The sequence below is a fragment of the Anomaloglossus baeobatrachus genome, chromosome 1, assembly GCF_048569485.1.
Source record: "Anomaloglossus baeobatrachus isolate aAnoBae1 chromosome 1, aAnoBae1.hap1, whole genome shotgun sequence".
Lineage (NCBI taxonomy): Eukaryota > Metazoa > Chordata > Amphibia > Anura > Aromobatidae > Anomaloglossus > Anomaloglossus baeobatrachus.
In genome coordinates, this window is record NC_134353.1 from 708,424,793 (window position 1) to 708,439,967 (window position 15,175).

General features: G+C 45.1%; 1 protein-coding gene across 1 annotated transcript in view; it reads left to right on the forward strand.

The window, feature by feature from the left end:
- Positions 1 to 14,128, forward strand: part of SLC25A1 (solute carrier family 25 member 1) — a 66,689-nt gene extending 52,561 nt beyond the window's left edge. Inside the window, exons 8-9 of the mRNA XM_075321292.1 lie at positions 6,800 to 6,873; positions 11,893 to 14,128. Coding sequence (XP_075177407.1) covers positions 6,800 to 6,873; positions 11,893 to 12,007 — 189 coding nt within the window. The 3' untranslated portion in view covers positions 12,008 to 14,128. The remainder of the gene's footprint in view (positions 1 to 6,799; positions 6,874 to 11,892) is intronic.
- Positions 14,129 to 15,175: the final 1,047 nt, after the last annotated feature.

Genomic DNA, 15,175 nt, shown 5'->3' on the forward strand with positions numbered 1-15,175 from the left:
AGAAGAGCAGCAGTCATGATATTTAGAGAAGGAGGGATAAGACAGCAAAAGAAGAAGAGATAGAGGAAGAAAAAGTGTGTCAGCCGGGTCTGATACATAGTCCGTTGGACCAAAATATGTCGGATGGGAGGAGTATGATAACAAGGGGAAAAGGGCCAGAGTACCCAGTCACCGGAGATTAAATTAGGTCAAGAAATTTTCCGCCAGACAGGAATGATTCCCACTGAAACCATTTAGTGGCCATCCCTACTGTCTGTCCACGTGACTGGGCCATCACCATCTCCATACGGTGAATCACATTCACTTCCAATACCCACTCATCTAACGTGGGGGGAGCAGGGTCCTTCCAACGCCTCGGGATCACCGTCTTGGCTGCCTGAAGGAGGTGACCCAGGAGGGATTTTTTGTAGATCTTTTCTGGTACATTAAAGATGTACAATAAGACTGCCTCTGGACGACCAGGGACTGTGATCCCGGTGACCTCCCATATGGCTGTTAGTACTTTGTTCCAAAAGACCGCTAGGCTCGGGCAATACCACCAGATGTGGGACATGGTGCCCCCCTGCGCTCCACAACGCCAGCAGGTATCAGGTACTTCTGGACACCAAGCATGCAAAAATGCTGGGACCCTGTACCACCTGGAAAGTATTTTATAACTAGTTTCTTGCATCCTGGTGGCAACCACGGACCTGTGTGTCAGACGGAAACAGCGCTCCCACTGATCCCCCCGAACGTCTGATTGAGCTCCTCCTCCCAAGCCGTATAAAAGCGGGGAAGAGATACCTCTGTCGCGCTTGTCATGAGTTTGTACACTTTTGATATTGCATGACGTGTATCGGAGGAAACCGCGCAGAGGTTTTCAAAACATGTCGGAAGCGAGGGATGGGCCATAACACTGTCTTGTGAGGTTATAAAATGTTTAAGTTGACCGTATTCAAAATGGAACCGCAATTTAAAAGTACGATTCTCTACAATCTTCAAGAGTGGTAGGAGGGAACCCTCCGGGGCTACCTGGTTCAGTCTCAAAGGGTTTTGTTTTGAGCTGCCCAGAAAGTTGTTGGATGATGCCCCTGGTATAAACTCTGGGTTATCCGTTAGGGGCATGAGGGGACCCCTGGGCTGGATCAGGCGATCGCGAAGTGGTGTAGCGTGTATAGATTTCAGTGTTTGTTTGGTGCTATAAGACATGTTAATCTTATGTTTAGTAAGGAGTGGCCAGGTCCACGGCAGGGTCGGCACTGATAAAGGGCATAGATCCTGTGCCCGACTAACCCAAAGCTTGGAACTAGAGTTATGTAACAGGTCTAAAACTCTGGCGTAAGCGGTTGCCAGATAATACCGCCTACAGTCGGGCAACCCTGCCCCACCCGCGTTCTTGGTCCTAGTCAGGACGCTACTCCTTAGACGGGCGCGTTTCTTCGACCAAACAAATTGATTGAATAAGCGCTGTATCCTGGCCCAATATGCCGCCGGAACATAAACCGGGACCGTTTGTATCAAATATAACAGTCTTGGCAGGGCCGTCATCCGGAGAGCACTAATCCTGCCGAACCAAGAAAGAGTACCCCTTTGCCAGGAAACTAAGTCTCCCTCAAGTTTTGACAGAAAATTTTGATAATTCAGTGCGAAGAGCCTGGGCAGATCGGATGGGATATGAATGCCCAAGTAACCAATACTGCCGTGGGGTGGCCATCTAAAGGGGAAATTTGGTTTTATAGCATCTATAGTTGTTTGAGGCAAGGAAATATTTAGGGCCTCTGATTTTTCAAAATTGATTTTGAAGTTGGACCACCTGCTAAAGCGGTTTAGTTCCAACATTAGTGACGGGAGAGATTTAAGGGGATTGCACAGATAAACGAGGAGATCGTCGGCAAAAGCGGCACACTTATGCTCCCGATTGGCGATATTGATTCCCTGTATATCTGGATTATTCCTAATGGCGGATAGCAAATGTTCCATGACCAGGATGTACAACAAAGGTGACAGAGGACACCCCTGTCGGGTCCCATTATGGATGGAGAAGGGTCTCGACAGAGTGCCATTGATCTTAAGGTGTGCCGTCGGAGAATGGTATAAGGCCATAATCCTGGACGAGAACACCGGCCCCAAGCCTATATGCTCCAGTGTCTGAGAAAGTGACTGCAGGATACTCTGTCGAAAGCCTTCTCAGCATCCAGAGACAACAACATCAGGGAAAGCTTTTTGGTGTGTGCATGATGGATCAGGTCCAGGGTCTTTATGGTGTTATCCCTTGCCTCCCTACCCGGGACAAAACCGACCTGATCCAAATAAATCAGGTCAGGCAGCAGAGGGCTAAGTCTGTTTGCCAGGAGCTTGGCATAAATTTTTAAATCTACGTTAAGGAGAGATATAGGTCTAAAGCTACTACACGCCGTGGGGTCTTTTCCAGTCTTAAGGAGTAGAGAAATATGGGCCGTGGTGGAGTGGGGTGGGAAAGGGACTAAATCTGAAATCGAGTTAAAGGAGAGAAGCATTAAGGGTGCTAGCTGTTCTGAAAAGGATTTGTAAAACTTGGCGGGAAACCCGTCGGGACCAGGGCTCTTGTTGCCAGGTGTGTCGCGGATCACCGCCAATAAATCCTCCAATGAAAAAGGACTCTCCAGGTCTTCAACTACAGAGCTGTCGAGTTGCCTAAATGGCGAGGGCATGGGGGGGCGCCCCTCACCTAACTCAGGAGGTCTAACAGGTAAATTGTATAGTCTAGAATAAAAGTCGTGGAAAGTATTTGAGATGTCGGGGGTGGCATAAAGTAGTTCATCATGTGAGTTCTTGATGCATGGAATGAGAGTATGAGCTCTCCTTTCTCTCAGCGCATTGGCCAGCAGTCTGCCTGGCTTATCCCCAAACTCATAAAACCTCCCCTTACCCACCTGTAATAGTCGTTTATAAGAAGAGTCCAGCAGCTTTTTAACCTCAATCCTAGCGTGTAATAGGGCCTGTAGAATAGGGGCCGATAAGGCACGTTTGTGGATGAGCTCCAGTTCAGAAACCCTATGAAGAGCTTTTACTATGTCTTGGGCCCTTTCTTTTTTAATGCGGGACCCATGTTTAATAAAAATGCCTCGTAGAACGCACTTCAATGCTTCCCACTTATAGGTGGGGGCAGTGTCGTCCACTGAGTGGTCCTCTATGAACCTAGTAATAGAGGTCTGAACATCCGTAACACAGAGCTCATCCAGCAGCAACGACTCGTTCAGCCGCCATGACCCTCTAGGGGTCGAGAGAGAGGGAATTTCGATCGTACAATAGACCGGCGCGTGATCAGACCATAGTATGTTACCCATCCCGGTATGTCGTATCCAAGGGAGGGCATTATGCTGTAGAAATATATAGTCGATACGACTATATGAGTCCTGCGTGTGGGAATAGAAACTATAATCTCTGTCGGATGGGTGTTGTAGTCTCCAAGTATCGAACATTTGGATACGAAATAAAGCTTTTTTGATACGTTTAATGGTAGAGTAAGCAATGCTGGATTTCCCCCTGGAGTTATCCAATGTGGGGTCCAGGGTGACATTAAGGTCGCCGCATAAAATTACGGTACCTTGTATCAAAGGGATCGCAACGTCTACCAGCCGTGCAACAAAGCTATCCTGCCTTAAATTTGGGGCGTATGCATTGATTATTGTAAGTGTTTGGTCCCCCACCTTCAGTGACAGGATAATATATCTTCCAAGGCTATCCGTCGTGCACTTTAAGATTTGATGGGGAAGGGATTTATGAATGGCTATCGCTACACCTTTAGAACGGGAGTCCGGATTATCTGAGGTTACCCATGTCTGATAGTATTTATTCTTGAGGGTTGGGGAGTGTCCCTGTTTGAAATGGGTCTCCTGGAAACATACTATTCTCACCTTTCGTTTATGAAGGTGGTAAAGTATCTGCGACCTTTTCTCCGGGACATTGAGGCCTTTGGCGTTGAGAGAAGCTATGGTGAGGTCCGCCATCTATAGGGGAATGAGACATTAGAAATATATGAAAAAAGAAATCGGGCGTGATCAGCCCGGCCGCCAAAGACAGAAAGAAGAAAAGTCTTGAGATTAGAAGAAGAATGTAGAAGGGAGAGGAAAAAAAATAACAGCAGGCATAAAAACCTTGCACAATAAACGAAGACCGAACAAACGTTCCTAGGGAACATATCCGCCATTACTCGGCAGGACAGGGGATCCCAACCTATTTGGGGAAAAAAGCTGTCAGACATAACCGAACAGAGCTCCATACATACTTGCAACAATAAAGTTAACCATAAACACTGGCAAAAGTATCAGATGTTTGTGCAATACGGGCGATAACTAGACTTGAGGTCAGAATGAAAAAGACCTTTATCTCAGGTAACGGAAAGTAATGCAGGTCCTGGAGGCATGCACGACCTCCAAGCTTGTCTATGTCTGCTGCCGAGGGCGGCCCGATCTGCGGCCCCTATCTCCTCTAGGTGGCAGCCCTCTACTGGAATCACTATGTAGGATCGGCCTGGTGGTGCTGGCTTTTCCCCTAGGAACCCAAGGCTGTAGCAGCGTTGTAGGCCATTCTGAGATGGAAATGGTGGGAAGGCCAAGGTTCGCGACGAATGCCGGAAAGTCCTCAGGGGAACGTAAGATCCACCACCGTGAGTCCTTCTGTACCGATAGGGAGAAGGGGAATCCCCATCGGAACGGCAGGCCCTTCTCTTTTAAGACATCCAGAAGAGGCTTAAGGGTAGCACGCTGGGCCAGAGTGTGCCGCGAGAGGTCAGGCATTATGCGGATGGCTGAACCATTATATGATAAGTTCTGTTTCCTCCGAGCGGCAAGCAAGATGGCCTCCTTGGCGGCAAAAAAATGCACCCTACATATAACATCTCTTGGCCGAGGGTCCTTTGGGTCTGGGGGACGTAGGGCCCGATGAGCTCTGTCAAGTTCAAGAGAAGCTCCTGGTGGTCTCTTTAGTAAGCTATTAAAGATTGAACAGAGAACTACAGGGATATCCGGGGCGGCAATGGACTCAGGCAATCCCCTAACCCGTAGATTGTTTCGTCTGTTTCTGTTCTCCAGATCATCTACATGCTGTTGGAGGGCAAATAATTGTTTGGACTGGATCTTCACTGTCTCTTGGATAGATTGAATAGAGACCTGAGAATTTGATTGACGCTCATCAAGGGTATCTACCCTATGGGAGAGTGAGGAAAGTTCAGACCGCAATTGGGTGAATTCCTGTTTACATTCCGCCACTACTTGGTTGGCTAATGCTGCAATATCATTCTTGGTGGGCATCGCTTGTAACAGCAAGCGCAAATCTGCTAAGGATGCTGGACGATCCTCACCCATCGGGGCATCAGTATGGGGTATGTTGGCATATGCCCGAAAAGAGTCCTGAAACGCCGGACCATATATCACTTTCTGAGTACCCTGGGGGTTAGTCATGCCTCCCCACGCTTGTGGCATTAATGCATGTTGGAGTGGGGGAGATCCCAGCACCTGTAGCCCACTATTCATGGGCATCAGAGTGCCCCTCCTTGATTCTTCACCTGGGCTTGCCAGGCTTTCTGCCCAGGAGGAACCTGTGGACCAGCTCTCTGAATGGGTGGGGGATGTCTCCCCCTGGGGAATTCCCCAGGATTCATTTGCAGCCACCAGGGGATTATATGGACCCTCTCCTTCCCCAATGCTCTCCAGGGGCCCTTTAATCTCTGGTAGGGGAGAGGTGCATGTAATACCACCGCAGTCTCTGGTTAGGGCTCCCCTTGCTGAGCCCTCACGCAGACCCAGCATCTGTGAACTGCAGGCAGGCAACTTATCAGGGTTAGCAGAGTGAATTGCAGCCGTTTTCAACCCCCCCTCCACAGCACCTGTGTGCAAGGATGGTGTGTTCATCTCCTCCGCTACACAACGTGGCGACATCTTCTCCCGTGCACGGGCCTGCAGTGGTGAGTCACCGCTTGTGCCTGGATGCACGTGCGCCCCGCTCTCCTCGGCCGCAGCTCCCAGCTTCCCATGTGCACCGACCACACGCGAGCTGTGTCAACTCACCGGATCCTGCAGCTTTGCAATGGGACGCGTAGCAGGTAAGGCACTGGCTGTGGGTGTCCTGACCTCCACTACTGAACCGCCGGTTTGTTCCCTCCATGCGCGGCCGCCATCTTGAAATGGCGCCGCAGGCTTTGCTGTCTCTCTCAGCGTCAGGCTTCCCCTGTTAGCCACCGCAGTTATGGCTCCCGCTGTGGGTTCTTCTATGGCACGGGAACTCCCGGCCGCTGCTCCCATCTTCCGGGCTTCTGAAGGTGCCGTGATTTTAGGCAACGAGCCTGGTAAAGGATCATGGTCTGCAGGCCTCAGCTCCCGTCCTGGCTGTGGTGCTGTCCCAGGCTCCCGGGAGCGGATGAGGTAGGATCCAATATTGCTCTGGGATGAAGGTGGCCGCTTCATGGTGCTGGGCTTAGCCTTTTTGTTAGAGGATTTGCCCATTTTAGCAGTAAAAACCAGTTTTATGGAGGATTGCAGTGAGGAGCTCAGAGAGAAAGCGTCCTTACACAGTCATGTCCGGCTCCGCCCCCGCGTACACTTGGTTTTTATGGACAACATGTATAAAAAGGAATCTGTAATGGCAAAAAAAACTCACTTGATGTGAAACTAATTTAATTACATATCTGAATATTGTCCAGATCTTTGGATTGATTCTGGTAATGTGTCTACTGTGTCAGGAATAAACAGATATTTTGGCTGTAACTTAACTGTTCATCTGTGCCAATGATTGTGAATGTTTCTAATTAATGAAATGTTTTTTTATATATTTTTAATTATAGGGATTGGAAGCACATAAATACAAAAGTACATGGGATTGTGCTTATAAAATCTTCAAATACGAGGGGCCTCGAGCGTAAGTAAAATGTTTCTATATATTTAGCTGTCTTCTCATATTTACCTCTGCCTCATAGTTTCCTTTATCCTGTGTATACCATATAGTATTGGCTTTTCAACAGTTGGGTTATGTTCACATAGAGTATTACCCTACGTTCAGTGGTTCTGTCGGGGCTTACATCTGAACCCACGCAAAACGACATTCAGGTGTATGCACTGATGTGGCTATTGACAGTAATGATACACACATAGTGACAGTATGCTCTGTCATACATAAATTTCGGCATTATTGGAGGCGGTCACCTAAAGTAGTAGACTACATCTTGCTGCCATTGCAATTGCAGAATGACTAATGCAATTGCATGATGGATAAGTATCTGCCTGTATTTCCCAGCATTGAGGACACCATTAATCCTGACCAAATACCCAACTCCATTTACTGTAGTACATAGTACACTTGTAAGGAAGTTCCACCATGCTTCACTGTTGCCTGCACTCATTATTTTACCACTCTCCAGGCCTTCCGCGAACAAACTTCTTTCTGTTACAGCCAAATATTGCAGATTGTTACTCATCACACCAGAGTACCTGCTGCCATTTTTCTGCAACCTCAAGTTCTTCCCAGGAGTTCATACGTAGTTGAATCACTTGTCCTTGTTTCCACATCGAACGTATGGCTTTTTGTCTCCAAATCCTCCTTGAAGACTCCAAAGAGTAGATAAATGTAGCTGGGCCCCACTGGTTGCTGTCTGTTGTGAGCTGATGACACTGATGGACGTCTTCCGATTTCGAAGGGAAGTGCGCATGGTGTGTCTTTCATTTGCTGTACTAAGCTTCCTTACCGGAACACTTTGTCTATGGCTCTCAATGTTGCCCATTCTTTGCTGCTTCTTCAACAAACTGCTTGAACAGCACATGTTGAAATCCTAGTGTGCTTTGAAAGTTTTGCATGGGAAAGACCTTCCTGATGTAGTATAGCTAGCTTATGTCTTGTTGCTGTGCTCTGTCTTGCCATGGTGTATGACATGTCACATGAAATGGTCTTTCACCACCTCACATTGTAGCAGAGATTGGTTCTTCACCCAGTCTCAGGCTATGTGCCCACGTGTGTGTGCTCTGCACAGCAGCGTAAAAGTCACTGCATGTCCGCTTCAGAGCGCAGCTGAAAAGCTCCGTTCTGAAACTTTGGTGACTGCAGAATTCGTGCGCTCTGGATGCTGCCTCTACCTATAGACCGAATGGAGACAGCATGCAAAGCGCACGAAAGAAGTGACATGTTGCTTTTTAGAACGCAGCGATTTGGCAGCATGCAAATCGCTGCGTTCTAAAACGCCACTTGGGCATGGATTATGCACAATCTTCATAGATTGTGCTGGGGACGCAGGACGCATTCAGTTACGCTGCAGTGCAATACGCAGCGTAACTGCATGCAAATACGCAACGTGGGCACAGAGCCTCAAGCCTCCTACACCGCTGTTTGTGTAGAAGGCATAACACAGTATCCTTACTTTGCAGAATTTTTTTCCACACCTCCATAAAACATTTGCACAGAAATGTGGGTGTAATAGTTTATTTTTTATCGATTTAACAAAATGCAAAGTGACCAAACAGAAAAAAGTGAAATCGAAATCAAGGCAATATTTTGTGTGACCATGCTCTGCTTCCAGAACAAGATGAATTCTTCTAGGTACACTTGCACAAGGTCAGGGATTGTGTTGGATTATATTCAGTTGTATGAGTAACTAAATATACCAAACAAGTGGTGGTGATTAATCATTTTCATATGTAGGTTGAAACAGTCATTTACTAAAACAGCTTTGTAGGAAACTTCCAAAATTTAATTTTAAGACTGAGTTTCATAGAAAATTTTTTAACTGATAACATGAAAGTAATTAGTTGATGCAAAAATGAATAGACCCCCACATCAAAAACTACTTGATATAGTATTTTGCATGGATGGCATAGAATGAACAGGTTGGTGACAGTGCAATATCTATCTGGATGCTGGATAGAGAGTGATGACAACTTGTCTCTTCAGAATTCTCCATAGGAATTTGATTGGGTTCAGGTCAGGAGACAAACTGTACTTGGCCACTGAATTACTTTTACTCAGTTGTTCAGAAATGCAACAAAGACCTTAGAGGTGTTTTGGATCATTGTCCTGCTGGAAACGTGCAGGTGTACCAAGGTAATAGAGTGATGGCAGCATCTTCGATTTCAATATAGAGTAGTACATGTGTGAATTCATGTTCTTGTGTTAAGTGAGACTGCGTAAAATCCTCTATGCATAGCACTTACAGTTAGGTCCAGAAATATTTGGACAGTGACACAAGTTTTTTGTTATTTTAGCTGTTTACAAAAACATGTTCAGAAATACAATTATATGTATATAATATGGGCTGAAAGTGCACACTCCCAGCTGCAATATGAGAGTTTTCACATCCAAATCGGAGAAAGGGTTTAGGAATCATAGCTCTGTAATGCATAGCCTCCTCTTTTTCAAGGGACCAAAAGTAATTGGACAAGGGACTCTAAGGGCTGCAATTAACTCTGAAGGCGTCTCCCTCGTTAACCTGTAATCAATGAAGTAGTTAAAAGGTCTGGGGTTGATTACAGGTGTGTGGTTTTGCATTTGGAAGCTGTTGCTGTGACCAGACAACATGCGGTCTAAGGAACTCTCAATTGAGGTGAAGCAGAACATCCTGAGGCTGAAAAAAAAGAAAAAATCCATCAGAGAGATAGCAGACATGCTTGGAGTAGCAAAATCAACAGTCGGGTACATTCTGAGAAAAAAGGAATTGACTGGTGAGCTTGGGAACTCAAAAAGGCCTGGGCGTCCACGGATGACAACAGTGGTGGATGATCGCCGCATACTTTCTTTGGTGAAGAAGAACCCGTTCACAACATCAACTGAAGTCCAGAACACTCTCAGTGAAGTAGGTGTATCTGTCTCTAAGTCAACAGTAAAGAGAAGACTCCATGAAAGTAAATACAAAGGGTTCACATCTAGATGCAAGCCATTCATCAATTCCAAAAATAGACAGGCCAGAGTTAAATTTGCTGAAAAACACCTCATGAAGCCAGCTCAGTGCTGGAAAAGTATTCTATGGACAGATGAGACAAAGATCAACCTGTACCAGAATGATGGGAAGAAAAAAGTTTGGAGAAGAAAGGGAACGGCACATGATCCAAGGCACACCACATCCTCTGTAAAACATGGTGGAGGCAACGTGATGGCATGGGATGCATGGCTTTCAATGGCACTGGGTCACTTGTGTTTATTGATGACATAACAGCAGACAAGAGTAGCCGGATGAATTCTGAAGTGTACCGGGATATACTTTCAGCCCAGATTCAGCCAAATGCCGCAAAGTTGATCGGACGGCACTTCATAGTACAGATGGACAATGACCCCAAGCATACAGCCAAAGCTACCCAGGAGTTCATGAGTGCAAAAAAGTGGAACATTCTGCAATGGCCAAGTCAATCACCAGATCTTAACCCAATTAAGCATGCATTTCACTTGCTCAAATCCAGACTTAAGACGGAAAGACCCACAAACAAGCAAGACCTGAAGGCTGCGGCTTTAAAGGCCTGGCAAAGCATTAAGAAGGAGGAAACCCAGCGTTTGGTGATGTCCATGGGTTCCAGACTTAAGGCAGTGATTGCCTCCAAAGGATTCGCAACAAAATATTGAAAATAAAAATATTTTGTTTGGGTTTGGTTTATTTGTCCAATTACTTTTGACCTCCTAAAATGTGGAGTGTTTGTAAAGAAATGTGTACAATTCCTATCAGATATTTTTGTTCAAACCTTCAAATTAAACGTTACAATCTGCACTTGAATTCTGTTGTAGAGGTTTCATTTCAAATCCAATGTGGTGGCATGCAGAGCCCAACTCGCGAAAATTGTGTCACTGTCCAAATATTTCTGGACCTAAGGGTACCTTCACACTTAGCGATGCAGCAGCGATCCGACCAGCGATCTGACCTGGTCAGGATCGCTGCTGCATCGCTACATGGTCGCTGGTGAGCTGTCAAACAGGCAGATCTCACCAGCGACCAGTGAACAGCCCCCAGCCAGCAGCGACGTGCAAGCGACGCTGCGCTTGCACGGAGCCGGCGTCTGGAAGCTGCGGAGACTGGTAACTAAGGTAAACATCGGGTATGGTTACCCGATGTTTACATTAGTTACCAGTGTGAGCAGGGAGCAGGGAGCCGCGCACACTGAGCGCTGGCTCCTTGCTCTCCTAGCTACAGTACACATCGGGTTAATTAACCCGATGTGTAATGCAGCTACATGTGCAGAGAGCAGGGAGCCGCGCACACTGCTTAGCGCTGGCTCCTTGCTCTCCTAGCTGCTGTACACATCGTGTTAATTAACCCGATGTGTACAGCAGCTACATGTGCAGAGAGCCGGAGCCGGCAGCACAGGCAGCGTGAGAGCTGCAGAGGCTGGTAACTAAGGTAAATATCGGGTAACCACCTTGGTTACCCGATGTTTATCTTGGATACAGCTTACCTCAGCTGTCAGACGCCGGCTCCTGCTCCCTGCTTGCTTCATTTGTCGCTCTCTTGCTGTCACACACAGCGATCTGTGTGTCACAGCAGGAGAGCGGCTTTGAAGAAAACGAACCAGGGCTGTGTGTAACGAGCAGCGATCTCGCAGCAGGGGCCAGATCGCTGCTCAGTGTCACACACAGCGAGATCGCTAATGAGGTCACTGCTGCGTCACAAAAAGCGTGACTCAGCAGCGATCTCGGCAGCGAGCTCGCTGTGTGTGAAGCACCCCTAACTGTATGTTCATACAATCTGGTAGTTTATAGCTGCACTCATAAAATGCTGAGCATTCAGGATTAACAAGTCATTCTGGGATGGGTTTGCAAAGTAAGTACATCAACCTCATCAAGACCAGATAAGCAGTGCCATGATGTATACAGATTATTTTGCTAGCTCTGGTGACAAATCATCTTAAATACTGTTGTTTCTGATATTCTGCTATGTTAATGTATTAATGGCTGCTGTACCTCATTTTGCAGGTTCTACAAGGGGACTGTTCCTCGTCTCGGACGTGTGTGTCTAGACGTGGCTATTGTCTTCATAATCTATGATGAAGTGGTGAAGATGCTGAACAAGGTGTGGAAGACTGACTGAGACTGCAAATATTGGATAAACCAAGGATCCCAACTAACTGGGATCTTCTGGGTGCCAAAGAATCCATTCAATCACTACAATCTCCTGTTCAAAAATACTCCAGTGCCTCTAATGCCTGAAGACATGATTCCCTTTCTTTTGTGGCATCCTCAATATCTGGTTTTACATTACCTGCAGCCTTTAAGAACCAAAAGCCAAACAACCTTACATGCCAGTTTGTTACAACAGTAGTGAAGGGGTTAACAAGGTTTAATATACATTCACATTTTTATTTGTCTGTGAAAAAGCTTTTATAGTGTTTTATGTATTTAAAGTAATGTCTAGAATAATTACCTTTTCTATGCTGCTGTCCCCTCCTATAAATCCTGCGTAATGTCAGAAAGACATTAACTAGTTCTTCCCATCGTAGCCTCTCCTTGCTGAGACGGTAATAACTCCATCCTGGTAATGGCCACAAGAGATGAAGATACAGAAACTGACAAGTGCTGCAGCGCTACAAAGTTTCCGGCAACTTTCATAGGAATGAATGGGTATTCCGGAAATGTATCTGTAGCTCCCAGTCATTTCTATGGGAGTTATGGAAGCAACGTTACTCACCTGTTTTTCCTTTTAACGCCTAAGATAGTTTTAACCATTTTAATCCCTTGGATTCTGTGATCAATAAATAGGTAATGTCATGAAGACATTAATGTTTAATGAGTAAAAATAGACCTGTATTGACTGTGATGTTAAGGCTTAGAAGTTGTTGTTCCGGTCATATTGATTAAATAGCAGTGTATAACCATTTATTATGTGCCTTCTGCACCATGAATATCCGTATAGCCATAAAATGATTACTAGAAGTCCTCAGGATACTGTGTTGTATGGCAAATGTGGAAACACCAAATAATTTCACAGTACATCATATCAAAGAATGGCGTGAAAGTTATTTTTAGTATTTATAGTAACTGTGGTTTTATAAAACTACTTTTTTTATTCCATGAAAAATGGCATCGTTATAATAACATTTAGAAAGATATGCACTAAACGGATAAGGCTTTTTTTTTTTTCTTGGTTCTCATGTGAAAGTTGCACCTCCCATCCCCTATGCAAAAAACATGTATGTACAGTATATACACACGTATGTGTATGCTCCCATGGTGTGTCAGCTCTGTTGTATGTATAAACATTTACCCCTGCATATTTTAATTATATTTTTTAAACAATTTGTGCCAAACTGCCATCTGTGCTCTCTAGGAGTACGGAACTACCTCTGCCAAAATATCAGTATGAAAGCCAAAATAACAGAGCGACATATCCAGCTATGAGATCCACGTCCCAGGACACGGCCACTAGTGGGAGACAGAATGTGCCTTTCCAATTCTGTTTGTTAACCCCTTCACCGTAGAATAGTTACAAGCTGCTAATGTTTTGTAGCAAGATACTTCATACATTCGTAAGGAAATTGTCTAATTTATTGAGTTACTTTTAAGAGATGCTTTATTGATTACGTGTATGCTAAATGAAGAAGCAGAATGACGTTATGAGCTGATAATCATGGCTCATGAGGGTTCTTAAAATGCACAGTAGAGATCAGTAAGAGTATGGTATATAAGGTACATTGCAATGTAAGGGATGCTTGTCCTATAGTATGTATATATAAATGTATACAGGATGTGCTGTGCCTGTGTATTTTCTGAAGATGATGCTTTTCTCTAATACATGTCTTGGTTCTCCTCCCTGTGCCTCTGAGTATCTATACATTACCACATATGTGAGTTTATTCCTGTGGACTAGCAATCCACAATATGATGATGGAATCCTTAAAGTGATCATCATTGTAAACTGGGATCAAGAATGGCTCATCTAGTAACGTACATATCATATTTCCATTTGAGGCATTGTGCACTCTCCCAGCTGCTAAAATTCCCTTAGAGAGAAACTTGGATTCCGTATTTACCTGCTAAAGTCGATACTTGAAATGTTTTTTATGTTTACATTGCAGCTACTGTAACTGATGCTCTGCTTGTATGTACACAATTGTGCTCCGGTCGGGGTTCATGTCACAGTTCATCCGTCTCATGCCAAATGATTATTTACTTCTAAGGATATTAATAAAGCTGGTTCATGTTCTCAACTACAGATTCTTGAGTGATGTGCCATTTGTAATAGATAAACCGCTTTTTAATGCTTTGCTTAGATATTTTTACAATTAATAAGACCGTATAAATGTAGTGCTGAAGGTGTAGGGGGGTGTGTGTGTGTGTGTGTGTGTGTGTGTTTAAGAAATCTGTGTGTGTGTGTGTGTGTGTATATAAGAGATTTGTACTAATAAGGATCACATCTCATATTTCCATGAATTAATTTATCCACTAAGTATGTTTAAAATTGGTATGAAGTTTTTAAAAAATAGATTTAGTCAGGTCACCAGAGGAAAAAATAGAAACGGAGATAAGACTGGGAATGTGGTGCTTGTGTTCATCGTACACCATATCCAAAGGTGTTGTGGATGTGATCGTCCCATCAACATAATTCTTAGGCTATGTGCCCACGATGCGTATTTGCATGCAGTTCCGCTGCGTATTGCACCGCAGCGTAACTGCATGCGTCCTGCGTCCCCTGCACAATCTATGAAGATTGTGCATTATCCATGACTTAGCATTTTAGAACGCAGCGATTTGCATGCTGCCAAATCGCTGCGTTCTAAAAAGCAACATGTCACTTCTTTCGTGCGCTTTGCATGCTGTCTCCATTCTGTCTATAGGGAAAGGCAGCATGCAGAGCGCACAAATTCTGCAGTCACCAAAGTTTCAGAACGGCGCTTTTCAGCTGCGCTGTCAAGCGGACATGTAGTGACTTTTACGCTGCGGTGCAGAGCGCACACACGTGGGCACATAGCCTTTAGAGTTTTGCACGTCTAGTAAATTTATCCTTTTGTGTCACAATTTGGCATCACTTAGTTGACCAAAGTAAGTCATCTAATAAAATGCGTAGCTACTAGATTGCCTGTATAGATATGCCAAATTTATCAAGCAGCATAAGACATTGTGGTGAAGCTAAGGAAGTGGTTGAAGGAACAAGAAAAGCATTTGCCGGTTAAGTGTTATTTACAAACCTGTTGTGCTCACCTGGTTCGGTTGTATAAAAGAGCATACTACACTTCCTGACAGAAGTTCTGTCACTTATCCA